At 36.2% G+C, this 17,742-nt stretch overlaps 1 protein-coding gene across 1 annotated transcript in view; it reads right to left on the bottom strand.

Annotated features, from left to right (window-relative positions):
* COL21A1 (collagen type XXI alpha 1 chain) overlaps positions 1-17,742 on the bottom strand; it is a 91,658-nt gene that overhangs the window by 47,481 nt on the left and 26,435 nt on the right. Inside the window, exons 9-14 of the mRNA XM_082047860.1 lie at positions 16,882-16,965; positions 15,032-15,094; positions 5,466-5,519; positions 4,506-4,559; positions 1,969-2,022; positions 1,075-1,128 (exon numbers count right to left, since the gene is read on the bottom strand). Coding sequence (XP_081903986.1) covers positions 1,075-1,128; positions 1,969-2,022; positions 4,506-4,559; positions 5,466-5,519; positions 15,032-15,094; positions 16,882-16,965 — 363 coding nt within the window. The remainder of the gene's footprint in view (positions 1-1,074; positions 1,129-1,968; positions 2,023-4,505; positions 4,560-5,465; positions 5,520-15,031; positions 15,095-16,881; positions 16,966-17,742) is intronic.

The following is a 17,742-nucleotide window of genomic DNA, read 5'->3' as shown; positions in this document are numbered from 1 at the left end:
CCCCTGCCATGAGCAGGGACATCTTCAACTAGATCAGGTTGCTCAGAGCCCCGTCCAGCCTGGCCTTGAACATTCCCAGGGATGAGGCATCTACCAACTCTCTGGGAAACCTGTGCCAGTGTTTCACCACCCTCATCTTAAAAAATTTCCTCATGTCTAGCCTGAATCTCCTCTCTTTTAGTTGAAAACTTTTACTCTTTGTACTATCACAACAGGTCCTGTCAAAAAGTCCGTTCCATCCTTCTTATAGGCCCATTTTAAGTACTGAAAGGCCACAATAAGGTCTCACTGGAGCCTTCTCCAGGCTGAACAACCCCAACTCTCTCAGCCTGTCCTCACAGCAGAGGTTTTCCAGCTCTCTGAACATCTTGGTGGCCTCCTCTGGACCCTCTCCAACAAGTCCATGTCTTTCCTATACTGAGAGCTCCAGAGCTGGACACAGAACTGCAGGTGGGGTTATATGGTTCATGTATGTTTCTATGAATTAAAAAGCACAGACTTCTTTGCCATATAATTATTACATATACCCCATATTAAAGACATAGACATATTTGCAAAAAATACATTTATAAGCATTTGTGTTATGTTACAATTATTTACATTGGTTCACTAACAGAAGCATGAAGGGAATTCCCAAAATAACCAAATAAGCAGACAATTAGTTTAATACTACTACACTTAAGAATATCCAGTAACCTCAGCGGAAATTTTTCTGATTTAGTACTGCAGAATTAAATTATCTGTGAATACACCTATTGTAAAAATATAAATCATATTGTCTTGCAAAAAAGCAGGGTAGGGGGAAGAGGTTTTCTTTTTTGTCTTTATCACTATCCAAACCTACTTCAGATGGCAATATATTAAATTAATTTTCCCCAAGTTGAGCCCATTTTCCCCATGATGGTAATTGTCCTTATCTGGACCCACAAGGTTTTCACTTAATTTTCTCCCCTTGTGCTGTTGAGGAGGTGGAATGAAAGAGCAGTTGGGGGCGCATCAGGCAGCTAGCCAAAGTCACTCCACCCCAGATAGCAACACCATGTCGCTTCATTTTATGTTTATAATTTTACTTGCCTTTTTTCCATATATTCCTGGTACTCCTTGATCTCCTTTAGGACCCCTTTCTCCCTAGACAAAATGTATGTCTAGAAGTTAATTTTCAAAATATAAGTCATTATATACATATATATCAGACATAAAATGAAGCAGGCAAAGAGCTCCATCAGCTACTATATATATATATATATATGTATATATACACTCAAGAAAGTAAATGCAAATCTTATTTTTCAAGCTCTCCTAGGGGAGGAACCCAGAATATCCAATATCCCTGGTGAGACAATCCACAGCTCGGAGGCTTAGTGCTTCTATTCTCAATCAAAGACACTTTAAGTTAGGTAGGTACTTAACTGAACATTCAGCTCTTTGAGAAGTGCTACACTTTTCTGAAGACCTTATTTGAGAAGTTTAAAACACAAATTTGGAAAAACTCCTAAGCAAATTCAGTTGAGTACTAATATAGAAGAGCAAAAGATAAGGTTAATGATGTTCTGGGACACAAACATATGAAATAAACTCACTGGGTTAGACCAGAACTATCCTTCAAAATCCTGTCACTCAAATTGAATGACTTCAAGAAAATGATATAGATATATTTTTTACACATTATTTGTCATGAAGAAAGTTCTAAGTAGTAGTGAAATCAAAGTTCACAGTAATTAATACAGAATCTCTTAGAACAGAACAAAAATGAAAAAACAGGTGGTTTCCACTGCTTTACATGTACGTAATGAAGTCCCACGGCATATATCTTCCTCCAGTTTTAGTATCATATACATACTCACCTTATGTACTTCATCAAATGCACTGACATAATATTGTATATAAACTTTTTTTTTTCCCTTTAAGTTAAACTGTAGAGCAAGCTGACAGACATGAATATTGTAAAAAGAAATATTTAATTTCAACCTTTGGTGCTGGCATCCCATGTAATCCAGGAAAACCAGGTAGTCCTCGGTCACCCTAAAAGAGCAAATGTATTTTAAATCATTATATCTAGAATAGTAGTAATATACTATAATAACATTCATCTTTTCAATGATAAACAAATACAATTACATAACATTCGTATATTGACTGATGAGATTTTGCTGATCGTTAAAAAACATTTAATAAATAAAAGAAAAAATAAACAATCACTACACTTTTAAAAATACATTTTATTGTAATCTCTCAATGAAGCTTATGGAGGTTCAAAAGTAGCAACTTAGCTTTGACAAGACAAAAAAAAAGGTTTGACCATCTCTGTAAAAGCTGTGATAATTCTACCATACATTCAGAATTCCTGAAGAATAAAGATATTCCCTGAATCTGGGATGGCTTTGCTCCTACCTCTTATTGAAAATATCAAAGACCTACACTGACTTTATCAAATTTCTCACCAGCTTACTCTGGATGAGTGAATACAGGTATTAAGTACTTTCTGTAAAAAATAAACAAAATGAAACCAAAATACACTGATAAAACAACTCTGGCACTTTGACAAATGAGCTAATTCAGAGGAACAAGGAATCCACTTAGGTAAAAGCAGCTGGCAATTGAAATCACAAGTCAAAACATCAGTTCTTTCTATTGTCCTCATAGCTGTCAGGTATCAGGAATTCCAAAATTTTTGCTATGGGTACTGAAGATATTTATCTGACAATTTGTCTGCAAGCTCCATTGAGTGACTACTACAAAAGTCTAAATTATAACTTGGCACTACATGACTTCAAACTTTAAAAACAAGCTCAGTTGCTTCTTTCCATAGACTGGAACTACGTCACTCGGGACAAAGAGCCAATCATCAAATCATATTTGGACAATCGCAGTGTTTTCTCTCTGTAAATATCTAACTTTATATTGAGCAATATATTTCTCAATCATAAAGAAGGAAAAGTAAGCTATGCTCAGGAAGTTATTTTAGATAACATTTCAAGTTCTAAGACAAAGTGTAAAAGATAACGTCTCAGTGGTATAATACTTATCAAACCCATTCATGTCTAAGCAGATTTGGAGGGGTCTGTCACACATTCACAGAAGACAGGAACAGCACCACAGGAATGATAGCTTGTGGGTTAATGCTATCAAAATATCTCTCAACAAATCAGTATTGAAAACAGACAATGGAATGGAGTTCAAAAAATATCAGCAAATCTCATTAAATAAACACATTATGCATCTATTGCTTCTTAAAAAAAAAAAAAAAGAATGGAGCTTTGATTTCTGCTCAGAAGTGGTGATTCAATTACTGAATAAACTAAAACACTTGGCAATGGAAATAGTTTAAAATTAGTTGCTATAGAAACTTTACAAGCAGTGGGATGAAATTAGGAGATGAAAATTTGGGCTGAATCATCAGGAAAAAAATTCTAATGGCAAGACCTATTTTACAATGGAATAAGTTTTCTAAAACAGTGGTGGAAGCCCTGTTTCTTGGCACATTTTGAACAAGGCTGGACTGAACATTAGGAAACATTCTGTCTGTCATAACCCTGCACTGCCAGGAGAACAGTTTTTCATCATCACTATCCTACTTTCTGCACATGGTCCAATACTGTCAGATTGATTAGATTAACATCTAAAATCAATTAGATTAAAGCTCAGAACACATAAGGACATTTTTCAGCTATAATCATGCATTTGAGAATTCTGCTCAACAGTGATGAATTTAAGGACCTGCTTTTAATATTGGGAACTTTAGAAGATGAAAATTCTATGGTAAAATCTGTTTGGAAAACAACTGTTTGTTTTACAAAAAAAGGCTTTGAAGTTTTAATAAACGAAAACCAAAATATGTTTTGATCACAATGAACTTAGAATTTTTCTAAACACAGGGCAAAAGTGTGAGAGACGGGTCAACACAGATATTTAGCTATCAATGAGACTTGCCAATAGCCAGTGGCCAGTTAATTCACTGTGTACACCAGAGATCCAGATTCAAGTTTATCCTGATTACCAGAAGGGACTTATTTATATAAGCTTCCACATCTGTCTGCAGCTCCAAGCTACTGGCTACACCTCAGCTAGATTTTTTCCACAAAAAGCTTTGGTTTCAATTAGTCAGTGTTTTTTGATAAAAAGTGCCATCCAGAAATTCCTACCTAGCTCATCTGGATGCTCACTTAAAGAGGAAAAGGGTGGAAAGAGATAGAAAGAAACCATTCTGACAGATGTCTGTATTGTGCTTCCAGGTACTCATATTTAGATATGCTTTCTCAATATAAATTATTCACTGCAGTAAGGGTGTTACTGGCAGTGCTAAAGCCTACATAAACTTTATTAAATAAAGCAGATCGGATTCATAATTGAAGTAGCATTCTAAATTAAGGCCTTCTTTATTACTTTTTAGTAAACAATTCTCACAGAAGCTTCAAGTGAAAATATTGATACTATTAACTGTACAACCAAAAATAAGAAATGGTAAAAGCAAAATCTTTTTATGTGTTACTCTTTTTTTTTTTTACCTTGGCCCCATCTTTTCCTGGCTCTCCCTTGATACCTGGTAAGCCACGTGGTCCCTAAGAAAGCAAAAAAGAAAACCAGCTCATATACTTATGCAATCTGACATAGAAAGAGATGGATAAATGCAATACAACATGACTCAGGAACTGATGTGTCAGTTGGTTCCTCAGAACATTTTGGTAACTGGATTCAAAACCAGAACCAAGCATGAAATGTATCCAGCAAGTATGAATATGACACATTATCACAGCCCATGACTGGGGAACATGAAAACAATTCTTTGCTCTAACCAAGGACCACCCCAGGGGAAATGGACATCAAACGGCCTATCCAGAGATGTCTCTTTCCCTTCACTTGTCTATCAGACAGTCTTCATATATGCCGTGTTGCAGACTTGCTATCAGATATTTAATGCAATAAATTAATGAATTCTCAACTATCCATCCAGACTGGATCATGCCATAAGTAAAATACAGAACTGGTTTCCAATAACTGTCCCAGTAAGGGCTACTAAATTAATACAATGAAGAAAGAAAAACAATTCTTTTCTGTCTGTCTGAGCTTTACCTGAAACGTTCTTTTGGACGTGTGAATTGTGGGTAATCAATCACCATGACAAGGCTTCAGATCACTGTTACTGACTCATAGTAACATGGAAGGAACTACTGTTTGGCTTCTGGATTAGGATTACAATGTCTAAGTCCCAGCTGAGTTGCGCTCCTACAGGCCGTATATAGCTATGATTGATTTCCAGCCTAATTGTCAGCCTACCTACAAACCCCAAAACCATGTGAGTACCAAAGGGATGGTGAGTACCCAAGGATGGCCCCTGACTTCATGCCATCCCTTGAGCCCTTTTAATTCCCCACACCTCAGCCCTCAATGACAAACAATGGATATTGGGAGACATTGGTCAAGATTTGTCTCAGATTTCCATATTCGAGGAATGAAACAGAACTTACTTGAACCCCTGGAGTTCCTGGAATACCTGGAGTTCCTGCTGATCCCTGGTATCCCTAAGGAAAAGAAACTAAACATTGTGACTTTTCATAAGTTAAACTTACAAATTTCCAAACACTTATTTAAGGAAAAAACAGTCCTCCAGGTTACTAGAGAACTGTTGTCAAAACCTTGTCATTTTAGGTCACAAATTCAGTAACTGCTATCATAATCATACATTTGAGATTTAGATTTCAGCTTTCAGAATCTATCATCTCTGCATCTTAAGTTTGCAGCCTCCAGACTTCAAGCTAAAATCCATTATTTTAGAACTCTTACACGTGAATGTAACAAACAGATTGTTTTATTCTCCATTGGAGGAAAAAAAAAATAAAAACAAATTTACCCACATACGTAGACACTTCTTTTTACTCTGTCTCAAGAAAAACAGCTGAAAAATGCCAGGATTTTTAAAGGCTTGTTTCCAGCTACAGCAATAAGCTTTAACAAACAAGGCATGTTCTAATACATTATGCATCTAGTTTTATAATATCTCGAAATAATAAAAATTCCATTCTCAAGATTAAGGAACTTAACTATGAACTTTAAGGTATAACAGGCCATGCAAGTAAAAAAAATAATTTGAATGACTGGGACTATGAAAAGAAATACTAAATAATTCATGAGTTGAAAAGAGAATTTCAGGAATGCTTTACTAGAAACCAATATTGGCAGAACGAGAGAACCTTTACAGAAACCAGAATACATGCCTGTGGTGTTTTGGTAGATTGGATTCAATGAGTACAGCAAAGACAGACAGTTTTTCTGCAAAATTAACGAGTGCTTTAGAAGAATCTTTTAATGGAGGCAAATAACAGAAGAACAGGAATTTTACCTAAGTCCAGTAAAAACATGTCATTCCAATGGATCAAATGAGTTACAAAGAGGAGGGTTTTTGAGAAAACATAGAAAACAAAAAGAGAAATTGTCCTACAAAACTCTGAGGCTACTTGGCTCAGACTTGTCAACAGTCCATAAAATGGACTATCCAATTTCAAATACCCAGAATTTGATCTTGATTTGAACTGAAAGAACTAATACTCCTATTGCTAAATGAGATTCAGATTTTAAAACTTAGCAGAAAATTTGATGGGGGGATTTCCACATTGGTAAAAAGGAGCTAATAGAAGCTTTTCAGTAAAAAGAAGGCAATGTGTATGTCTGGTTTCTTCTTTAAACCAGTCAGGGCTTCCTAGGAATAATAAACAGAGCTAAAATTATTTGCTGGGTTAGATACAAGAGCACTTGCTGTGCCCTCTTCCCAAAAGACAGTGGAGCAGATGCCCAACGAGCCAGCTGGTAATGTTTAGTATAGAAGTAAACAGACTTCTAGGTCTCTGTCATATATGGATCTTTTATCAAGCATTTCACTTTTAGTGCCTAAGGCAGTTCTAGTGAAATCAGCTTTAACTGTAAATGGTGTAGCATTCCCAGATTGCTTATGTTAGAGAAGTTTCTTCCATCTTCCTGGGTAGCTGAAACACCGAGCCAAAAAATGTCTTCAAAAGTTTTTCCTTTACTTCTTCTCCAGAAAAAAGCAAAAAGTTTGTATGACTTCCTGTAGGATATAATTCTATATAAATAAAACTTTATTTCACATTTTAGACCTCTGAAATGCAATTTCCCTTCTTTCTAATCAAGCAGGGGAAGAAGTTGACGAGGACAATTTGCTGGCTGAACAGAATTTCAAAATTCACAAGATGAGTGGAGGATGGCAGAAGAGATTTCAGCTTACAAAACTGCATAGTTAGCTCAGAGCTAGATCTTGTAAGGCGATTTCAAAGCAAATCAAACACATTGTCAGTGTGTTTGTTTAATGCAAAACTGGAACAGAGAAGATTCAAAATGAAATTCATAGAAAGTCATACAAATGAGAATCACTGTCTGATAAAAATAATGTATTAATTGTTTGGACAAGTCAAAAACACCTTCTCTGAATTACAAAAAAGAGCTTTCATAAAAACTAAGCATGTCTTCATATCACTACTCCTTTTGTAGTACAGATCACCAATCTTAATGCTAACAATCTCAACGCTTGCACATTTTTTGCACTAAAGTCAGGTCAAGTCAGCTCCTTCCCTAAGCTCAAAGCCCTCGATACTAGTACATTTGTGACACACATACAGATGGTCCAAGAACAGCTGTGTCATAGCTGATGTTTTATGTAAAAGGGACAGAAGTGAAAATTCCCTTTTCAATTGACACAGATGAGTTCAGGACTAAAGGTGAGTTCAGGACTAAAGGTTCACTTTTAAATAAGGTGAAAGAACTATATTTACTACTAAAAAGAATTCTTTTTATTTGGGCTTGGTCTTCCCTCATGAACTTTTCAGAAGACACACAAATGGTATAACAAGTTTTATAGCTAACCCTAAATTTAGTACTCAGTTTTGAATCTAGTTGCTTAAACATAAGCAGCTCCTGTCTTTTGAGATTCCCCAAGCACCCACAGTGTTAGAAGATAGTGGCAAAAAACATCTGGGAGGTATTCATCTTTATGAAGCAGCAGTGTGGGCAAGACAAAATACCTCACAGCATAAGAATTCCATACCTATTCAGGTATATTAGATAAATATCTCTTGACTAATACAAGAATTTATTATAGACAGCCAGTGTCTCTGTACAAATGTAACCACTAAACACAGATGTCTTAAACTGAATCCTCCCTATAATGTTTCATCAATGTTGTTAAGCAGTACTACTCCACAGCACTTTGTTTGTATTCTCATTCATTATTTGACATCAGTGCAATTGAAATCAAGATTATACAAAAACTCCCTCTCTAATTTGTTGTGGATGGGAATGCTACTGATAAATTCCTAGTGCATGGAAACCTGTAAAGGTAAAATGATAAACAGCAAAACACTGAAATGCCTAGTTCTGTACCAGATGTCTAGGTATCAAAAAGAAAAAAGTCACATACAGATAAAATGTAACTTTGGAATATAAAGAAAATGGCAATAATTTATAAATAATTTTAGGGGTAAATGTTGAACAGACTTATTAGGCCAAAGAACTTACATAAAGGACACCGACAAATTAGCAATACTGTCATCGTCAGTGAATTAAGAGACTTGCTGGAAAATGAAAGCTAGTTTACTTGGAGAAAAATTGAGCAGGAAGGACATATGACAAGTATTAATTCCAAAGAATTTTTAGGTGGAATATCAGAGTAAACCTCAAAAGTAAATCTTCAATGTATTTGCATTCTTTAAGGACAAAAGTTCAGACAGCACTCATAGGTGTATCACATCGGACAAATATAAAATAAAAATAGAGGATGTACTGATAAGCCAAAGACAACTGCACTGCACACTTTCTTACTGAAAAGCTTTTGGAGACACTGAACAACATAAATGACAAAGGCATGACAACAGGACTACCTGGGAAAGACCAGGGAGAAGTAAAAAAGCTCAGTTCAGCCAGGAAATAACCAAGGATCAACAGTAATGGTCTAAAGATATTTAAGGACTGTAAACAAAGCTATTTAAGGTGATGTAACTAAGCATAATGGAATTCAACTGCAAAAGAAAAATTTAACTTGGTACTAAGAAAACACCCTGACAGAGAGGTCTGCAGATTTCTTGTGGAAGTCTCTTGCAGAAAATCGTCCGTAGTTAAAGCACAATTATCTAAAGCATTAGAAGAGAAGTTTTGAAACCCTTTTTATAAAATACATCTTAAAGGGCAGAAATTCTTAGTTATTCAGACATGCATCCACGCCTACAGTCAAACTTGCAGCCATGCTATGACCTTCTCCCTCATTGGCCATATGAGTCACTAAAATCCTATGAGGCAACAGAAATGTTAGAAAGTACTTGATGTATTTGAATTAAGTGTTTTCTCTGAGACATTGTTTATCATGTAATTTTTGTAAATTTTTGCCTCAGGTGCTTCCTCTTCCTTTTCTCAAGGAGCCTTTTTCCCATCCCACTCCCAAACAACCTTCTCTAACACCTCATTGTGTCTGGACTCAACTGCCTACTGCTTCTCTTTTTCCCATCCTTCAGACATGTGGATCAGTCAGGTGGCCCTCTCCAGCAGGTCTGTTTGGAGCCTGTACCTTCTTTCTGTGGGACTGTCTCACACAGTGGTAACTCAGGAGCTTGGAGCAAGTGTCATCTCCTTTGTCCTCCCTCTGTTAAATAGGACACCTTTGTAGAAGGACCTGTCATGGCATTGGCTTCTGCAGGCTACTAGAACTGTCTCTGCAGTGAAGCCCCTCTGTCTACACATGCCAAAACATGAAAATGAAGGACAGATCCAACATTGGATCACAAAGGTAACTAAATGCAGCTTTTACGCACCAGCATACATTTGGGGGTGACTCCTGATCAAAGAATTGAAGGCATATGAATATTATGGGAAGAGTACAGAAAAGAATTTGCGCTGCTTTGCCTTTTTTTGCTTTGTTTTGGGCTTTTTAATTCTTTCTCCATTGGGTTACACTTCCTTCCATTGGCTACTCCATCATCTACCAAGGCTTTCAAAGCTCAGAGCCACTAGCAGTATATTTTATCTGAACATGATGTTCTGAGCTCGAATACAACAGAGGAATTTTTTTAAAAATCCATCAAGATTATTAAATACAAGGTCATGAATCCAGCTTTAAAAGTTCCTGAGCTTTAGACTTCTGGAGGATGGGATGATGTGCCAAGGGAGTCTAACTTTCTGCTCGCCGCTCAGGTGTTCATCCTTATCGTCTGCCCTTGGCCACTGCTGACAACAGTCATAGGGTCCTTTGTCTGAAATGCACAGCTGTATGCAACACAAGTCAGCATCAGGTCTGGTCCTGGTCTCAAAGCAGGTCTCAGGGAAGCTGTTACATGACTGTATTAGTCAGAATGGAGCAAACATGTTTCCTCTAAGAATAACAAGGTCACAGGGTTACTGAGGAACATGTATTTTTCTGGAATCGACAGCATTTTACAGCTGAATTATCAACTATGTTTGTGAAAGTTTCCCAAGAAAAGTAGCTGCAGAGTTTATATCAACTTAAATCCTCAGGCAAACCATCCAATAGCACAGATAATCCTATGTATACATGAAATTATCACCCATTTTTATTCCAAAAGTACTGTTGAAATAGCCAGCCCTTGCCGTTATGCCAAGTTCATCATAAAAGATTCAGCCTTCGGTTAGTCACCAAATATTATTAAACTCTAGGTAGAAGCTGTAATAATGTTCTATAGGTTTGTGGGTTTTTTAAGCAATATTAGAATGATAAGAAATTACTAACTATGTAAGGCTCTTTATACCTTACAAACTCTGTACCTGGGTAAATCAGTAAAGTCACACTCACCAGATTACTTTCAAACTGCTTATTGCTTACAGACACTGTAAAGACACGGCAAATGGTTCCAAAATTTCATCAATGAAACTAGATGGAATACTGGAAAATTGTTCACATTTGCCAGACATGTAGTTCAAAGTTCAAAAATGACAAATAAGTGTATTTTTTTCATTGCTTTCAGCAGACCGATAACCTATCACCTCTATTAACCACAAGTGAACACTGCATAGACTCTGTTCATTTATTTTTCCCCTTAAACTGAGTTTCTCCCCCGTATGTATAAAGTATCCTTTGGAATAAAAAATGGCTTTGTGACTGCACAGTCAGGCTGCTGAGCATTCTCAGGGCCAGCAACCACTCCAGCTGCTCCTTTCTGATGAATAATGCCTATTAAAATGAGTTCCAGTTGAGAATCAAATACTATTTTTAGTCTTGTGCTTATTTACTAATTTACTTATTTGCTGTTTCTCCTGGCAAGACAATTTAATCATTTCAGGTACTGAATGATTGAATGAAAAAAAAAGGTATTTTGATTATTTATTATGCTTCTCACTTCTGAGCTTTTCTCCAGTTACTTCAATTGATCTTTTCTGTATGTATCAGAGTATGGAAAATAAGCAGAGGTGGCAACTAAAGGAAATAAACAAAGAGCCGATAAACAAAACTATTTAAAAAAAAAGAAAGAATATTTGATAACGAGTCATGTTAATGTTCACTTCCCCAAATATTACAGCAAACAATTTTACTAGATAATACCAGGTGAACAGTTGTTTTCTGGTGATATTGAAGATATTCATGGGAATTGTTTTGAATTTTTCTGGACTGAAACTAACTTTACATATTACAACACTCTAGCCAGCCCATAAACAATAAATTAAATTTTCTTTGATGTTTTACTTTAAAAATCAGTTACATATAGTAATATAAATGCATGCCTAAAACCTTTCTCAGAGGAAGAAACATTTTGTTGACCAGTTACACTGTTCCAAGAAAATGAATACCAGATAGGCAAACTGGAATAACTTTAGAGAAGAATATAAAAATGTGTTTTGGAACAGAAAAGACTGACTTTCCAGGAAAAGCATTTCATGCAAAAGCCATTTGACTAAACAACACTGACTCCACAACTACCTGTAAGTCTATTGTTCTTTCTGAATTAAGAGCTCCTTTTTCAGAGTTCCCCAAGGGATACAGCTAAAAAGATTCATATGAGCAAGATTATATCAAACAAGGAAAATCACTGACAGCACAGAAGTGCAAGTTGTATTAGCAAACATATAAGTAAAAGAGAAAGAAAAATCCAGAAAGAGGAATCTGTTTTCCTGCAGAGTGTACCTAAAGGATCTCCCACCGTTCATGGCTAAAAGCTAGCCTGGAAAGCATTCAAGAATCTACTGTAAGGAACAATAATGTACTGGCCAGAGCTGCAGATGATCTAATAGGTTTGTAATTATGTCCTTACAAAGAACAAGTGCAAAAAGCCACAGCTGACTTAAAAAAAAAGTCAATTAGAAAAGCTATAGGATTTAACTGTATTGCACTTCAAATAACATATGAACTTCAATTCAGCAATATGGTAAAATTTCTCCTTTATAAGTGCTTTTTGATTATCTTTTAATTGTCCAAGATAATTCTGTTAATCTTTTTTATGTTCAGAGAATGCCCATCTATGCACATTATGACTCACAGGAAAAAAAAAATACACAAACATACCTGCCAGATTACAGAGTTACAGAAACACTACAGTATCCATTTATTTCTTCTCCATAATTCCCACTGTTACAAATTTCAGTGTTTATGGGAAGATAGAGAGCATTGAAGTGGAAATGTGTTAACAAATGTATGAAAAAAATCATAACTCATTGTTATGAAAATCGTAACTAACACTGCAAGTCTACTTCTAGCAACTGGTGTCATCAAACTGTGATGGACACCCTCTCCCATGCAACTCTGGGTTGAGACAGCTTGCATACATGCCTCAGCAGAGGAGACCAAGACTGCTCTTGAGAAGCTTAAGCACCACCATTAGTCAACTAAAAAGTTATTCTGATTAGATCACACTTCCCCAGCTCAGATTCTACCCATTCCTATTTTAAAACCTGTATGCTCATGAATGTCTGGAACCAAAATGCAGCATTTTGTAACACTGAGAGATTAGGTTCAGATTGTTTTCTCTATTTTTAGTTCCAAGACACTTCGAAGATAGTATCTATCAAAACACAAGCAAAAGTATAAAAATGTTTTTATAAAACAGGAAAAATGAGGATCGTTGCTTGCAGAACTGTTGAAAAATGCGTGTACTCACTGCTCTCCTGGGCCATCAGGGCTACATGGCCAGGTTTCTATTTACCAAGCCCCATATTTTAAAAAAGAGGAATTTTCAATTTTTAGAAACAATTGTATTTCTTGTTTTCAGTGCCTATTTTTTTCCCTCCCAAATTAACACTGCTTCCAAAAGGAATCACCACAGCTAAATGAACCAGCTGCTATCCCTCAGAAAAGGCCAACACATAACAAAGCAACAAAATAGGAGAAATGTGAACATTTTATAAAGCGAGCATGGAACTTTTTCTTTGTAACTGGCAATATTTATTACCCTTACACCATACACACTTCCTAAGGATCAATGTCACAGTTTCCATCTTCAGCTGACCTAGAAATTAAATGTATTACTAGTATTAAAAATTATTAACAAAAATAGAACGTCAGGTGTTATTATGGAAGACATCAAAGTTGGTTGGTAGTGCCACTTTAGCAGGAATAACATGCTAGAAGTACTAAAATTGATAAGGGCAAATTTGGAAAAGACTTGTGATTAGTTACAATATCCTCATTAATCTTTCCACAGGACAGAAAAGTTTCTAAAAGAGTGAAGTTGAAAGGTTCAATTCAGACCTTAGTTGCCCTTCTCTGAATTCTCTCTAGTTTGTCACGTGTGGACCAAAAGCACCCAACATAACTTAATATCCCCTAAGTCTCGACCAAACCCATAGATTATTAGTTCCCCAGTCCACAGTCCAATGTTGCTTTCATAAATGATTTTGCCTTCTCTGCATTCATACACTTACATTTTCTAATGTTTTGGGACATTTTTTAATAGTTTTATTCTCAAAAATATTTGGGAGTCCTCCCTAATTGTATTTTCTGTGGATTTCAAGACATGGCTTACCTTCTCTCCTGCTTCACCGTGGAGATTTCAAAATAACACTACAACCTAAGGACTCAACCATAAAATTTAGTCCTCACAATTAGAATGAAAACCTATGATGAATTAACAATTTCTAGTACGTGTATGCACTTTTATTTTCCTGATTTTCGCAGCCAAACTGAGAAGTCTTTTCAGAAGGAAATTATTTTCAACACTCCCAACTGACATTCTCCTTTTTTTTTTAATATAAATAAAGCAGCTTCTGATTAATACAAAGCAAAATGAGAGGCCACATTCTTAGAAAAGAAACATGAGTGGTGAAGTGTTCCAGCTTTTGGCCTGCCTTCCCTTAACACATTGGAGGAACATGCACACCACCACTTTAGAGATATAGAGACTGCAGGCTGTTAACACCCTTAGCCACTGAAGAAGCTTGGCTGTTTCGTTTCTTAGAGGCTTCCAATCATATTCAGAGATCTACCATATTTTTTAATGAAACCTTAGGCTATTTTTATATATTTCCTTTTATTACAATTTTATTACAATAAAAAATATTTAAAATGAAGACCAGATGAGCAATTGCCAAATGCGTCATTTTTATTTTAGGAACATATGTTATTCATGTATATCTACATATTTTGATTGACTACTTGAGGCAGCCTAAAAAGAAATTAAATGAACCAAGCTTAAACATGAGAAGTAATCCTTAAAACAAAACAGAAAGGATTTTAGCTGCCCTAAGTACTTTCTAATGCAAAATTTCGTAAGCAGTAAAGACTGAAGGTCAGGTGGTGATAACTGCTGCAAACTAATGCAAAGACCAACACGAGCACTCACAGCCTGTTCTCTGCTTTACAACAGTGCCTAAGTCATGCTATCATATTTAAAATATTTTAGCTGGAAACAAACCCACTGTGATTAACATATTCATAGAATTGCTACATTTAGACAGTGCTTAGGTGTGACATTCACAGTTTCAAAGAATGGAGATAAAATCATCTAAATTTGAAAATCTGATATCAGCAGTACATGTTTTTTCTCCTGTTAGTTTTGCATTTACAATATATGACTAAGTTTTTAGTACTCACAGGCTTACCATCTGGACCAGGCTGACCAGGATAACCATGATTCCCGGGCTGCCCAGGGTCACCCTATGGAGAAGCAACATGTTAATACAAAAGATAAGAAAGAGCATTTCAAAATTAGCACAGAGCAACTTCAACCCTAGTACATTCCACAGAACACTGGCTGCAAGCCCAGATACCTGCTATAGAGAAATAATTCCTACGGCAGAAAGGAACTCATCTTGTAACCCCCTCTCTGGGAAAATCCTCCCTAAATTCTTGTGCAGGACTTGGAAACATGAGCCCACACTAAGTTACAGCACAAGTTTGGCTCATCATCTCAAATGCTTTCAAGCTCTCTAACATCTTAAGCAACAGAAATAAAATCATTTTTCATCAAGTAGATGATAAAAATCTTTATTAAAACCTTGCTAATCTCATCGTTCTACTCTGAAGAAAACTCACCTGCAGTGCCTGAGACTAGTTCTCAAAGCAAAAGCAAAGGCAGGAGTCAGGATTAAAACCTGCTAAACACTGAACTGCTCTCCACACACTTATTGCTGTCTAAAAATGATGTTATTTTAGATTTCTTCTCATAAGGTCTTTGAAATTATTTGGATAACCTCCGTTATGATCATCCCTTCAAATATCCTATCTAAACTGAAATTTTATGCCTTTAACTTGAAAAAGTTAAAATATAGGTTATTTTGGTTTTAAATTGTTTTAATTTGTGTTCTTGTATTCTACTAATATCATAACCACACAAATAAAGTTTAAATGTATATGGTTCCAAAGTCCAGTATTAAAAAGTTAAGAAATACTGTAACTAAGATCACCTATACAATCTTAAATTGCCTTTCTTTTCACACTTTCTGCAGTCTTTTGTGTTAGGCAGCATCTTGTTGCCTGTATTATTCAATTATCCTCAAACAAATATTATACTGCAATGTAACTGAAAGATTGCATATGAAGCAGGGATCTAAATAAAACTGTATAGGTCACCCTAATTCTGGCATTTCGTACTCCTTCATACTTTACAGGATGGGTTTTGTTTTGGTTTTTTTAATTATACTTTCTTCTCTCTCATTTTTCTCTGATATCCTAAAGAGAAAAGAAAAAGGTAAAAGACCACAAAAATTCTGTTACATGAAACAATAATGATCTCCACCTTGTGGACTAAAATTCCCTGATGAGAAGCCTCTACCATTGTAGCAACAAGCCCTTTGACTTGAGGCAGCTGCAGCAGACTGTTAACCACTTATGTAAGGAGAGTAGGGGTTTTTTAATAATTTGCTTAATGAAAGTCAAGTGTTTGGGGGTTTTCTTATCTACCCTTATAAGGCAAGCTAGTAACTCTGGAAGCACTGCTTCACGCAGTTTTGGGAAAGGTACTACTGCAAAGTACTGGGGATTTGACTTTGCCATGTTGGACTACCGAGACTCAAGTCTGGTTCTGATTTCAATCCTTCATCAACACTGGTCATCAGACCAGCTAAGGTGGAACTCTTCCCACAAGCATCTAGTCCGTTCTTTAACAAAGGGAAAAACCTCTCCATTAAAAGACTTTTATTAGCAAAACATCCTGTTCTCACAGTTCAAGATTGTTTGCTGAAGGGCAGCACGGAAACACAATTTTACATCCATGAGCGTTTTCTTTAAAAAGTAAAAGATATACTTGTGTTATTAGAAGTTACGGCACAAAATTCTGGCCTTAAGGATTCTAATCACTATATTATAACACCGGAAACCAGAACTAGGAGAACTTGTCCCCCACCGTTTTCATCTGCCTGACCATGACTGGCCAACATAAGACAAAGGAAAAAAAAATAAATAAAAAAGTCATGTATGCTCACTAAAACAGAATGGAAACTTACTTTGGGGCCTGGAGGTCCTTGTTTTCCTGGTGGGCATATGCAGGGGGCAGGCGTTGAGCCTACATCACTAGGGCCGTTCATGCACTACCAAGAGTGAAACCAACCATCAATATGCATGCCAAAAGCATTTAACAAACGTATCTTAATATTATAGGAAGCTGATTTTCCTGAGGCTGCATAGGTCCTGGCTCTCACTCCTTAGTTCAGCTGGAACTTCTCCTTACCTGAATATTGCCCTCCAACTACTTTGCATGCATGAATTCAGCATTTTACCCAGAAGAAAAATAAATAAAAAATTAAGTACCAATACTGGGCTGATATCTGAAATCCTATTTGCTTTTCCAAAAATATACTGTCATAGTCTGATAATTTTCAATCTGGGAACATGCAAAACTCTTCTTCTAAGCTGATATTCATCATTTATTTATTCATCATTAGCAAATATAATATTTAATCAATGTTCGTAAAAAAAATCTAATATATATTATGTAGAGTATAATGACCACAACCAGTGGACATCCTATAATGGGTAGCAAACCTGAAAAGAGCCCAAGTGTCCTACCTCCTGGGCAGGTGTCCCAACTACTTGAAGAAAGGTGGGGCACGGTTGCTACCACCAACTGCTATCGGTCACAAAGTCCTGGCCCCCAGGGTGCCCATTCTGCAAAGACCAATAGATGATCTCCTCCAAACTATGCTCCCTGTACAAACAGCAGTAAATACTAAACCTTGGCAGATCACGTCACCCTCTAGAGATTATTTTTTTAGGTGTCTCCTTCTCACCACTGAGACCACATGAAACCTCGGTGTTTTACCAAGGCAGGCAAGGGGAGAGCTACTAGAATAAATCTATTTGCCCAA

Source organism: Streptopelia decaocto, assembly GCF_964273445.1.
Source record: "Streptopelia decaocto genome assembly, chromosome: 3".
Lineage (NCBI taxonomy): Eukaryota > Metazoa > Chordata > Aves > Columbiformes > Columbidae > Streptopelia > Streptopelia decaocto.
This window is presented reverse-complemented; position numbering and strand designations above follow the sequence as displayed.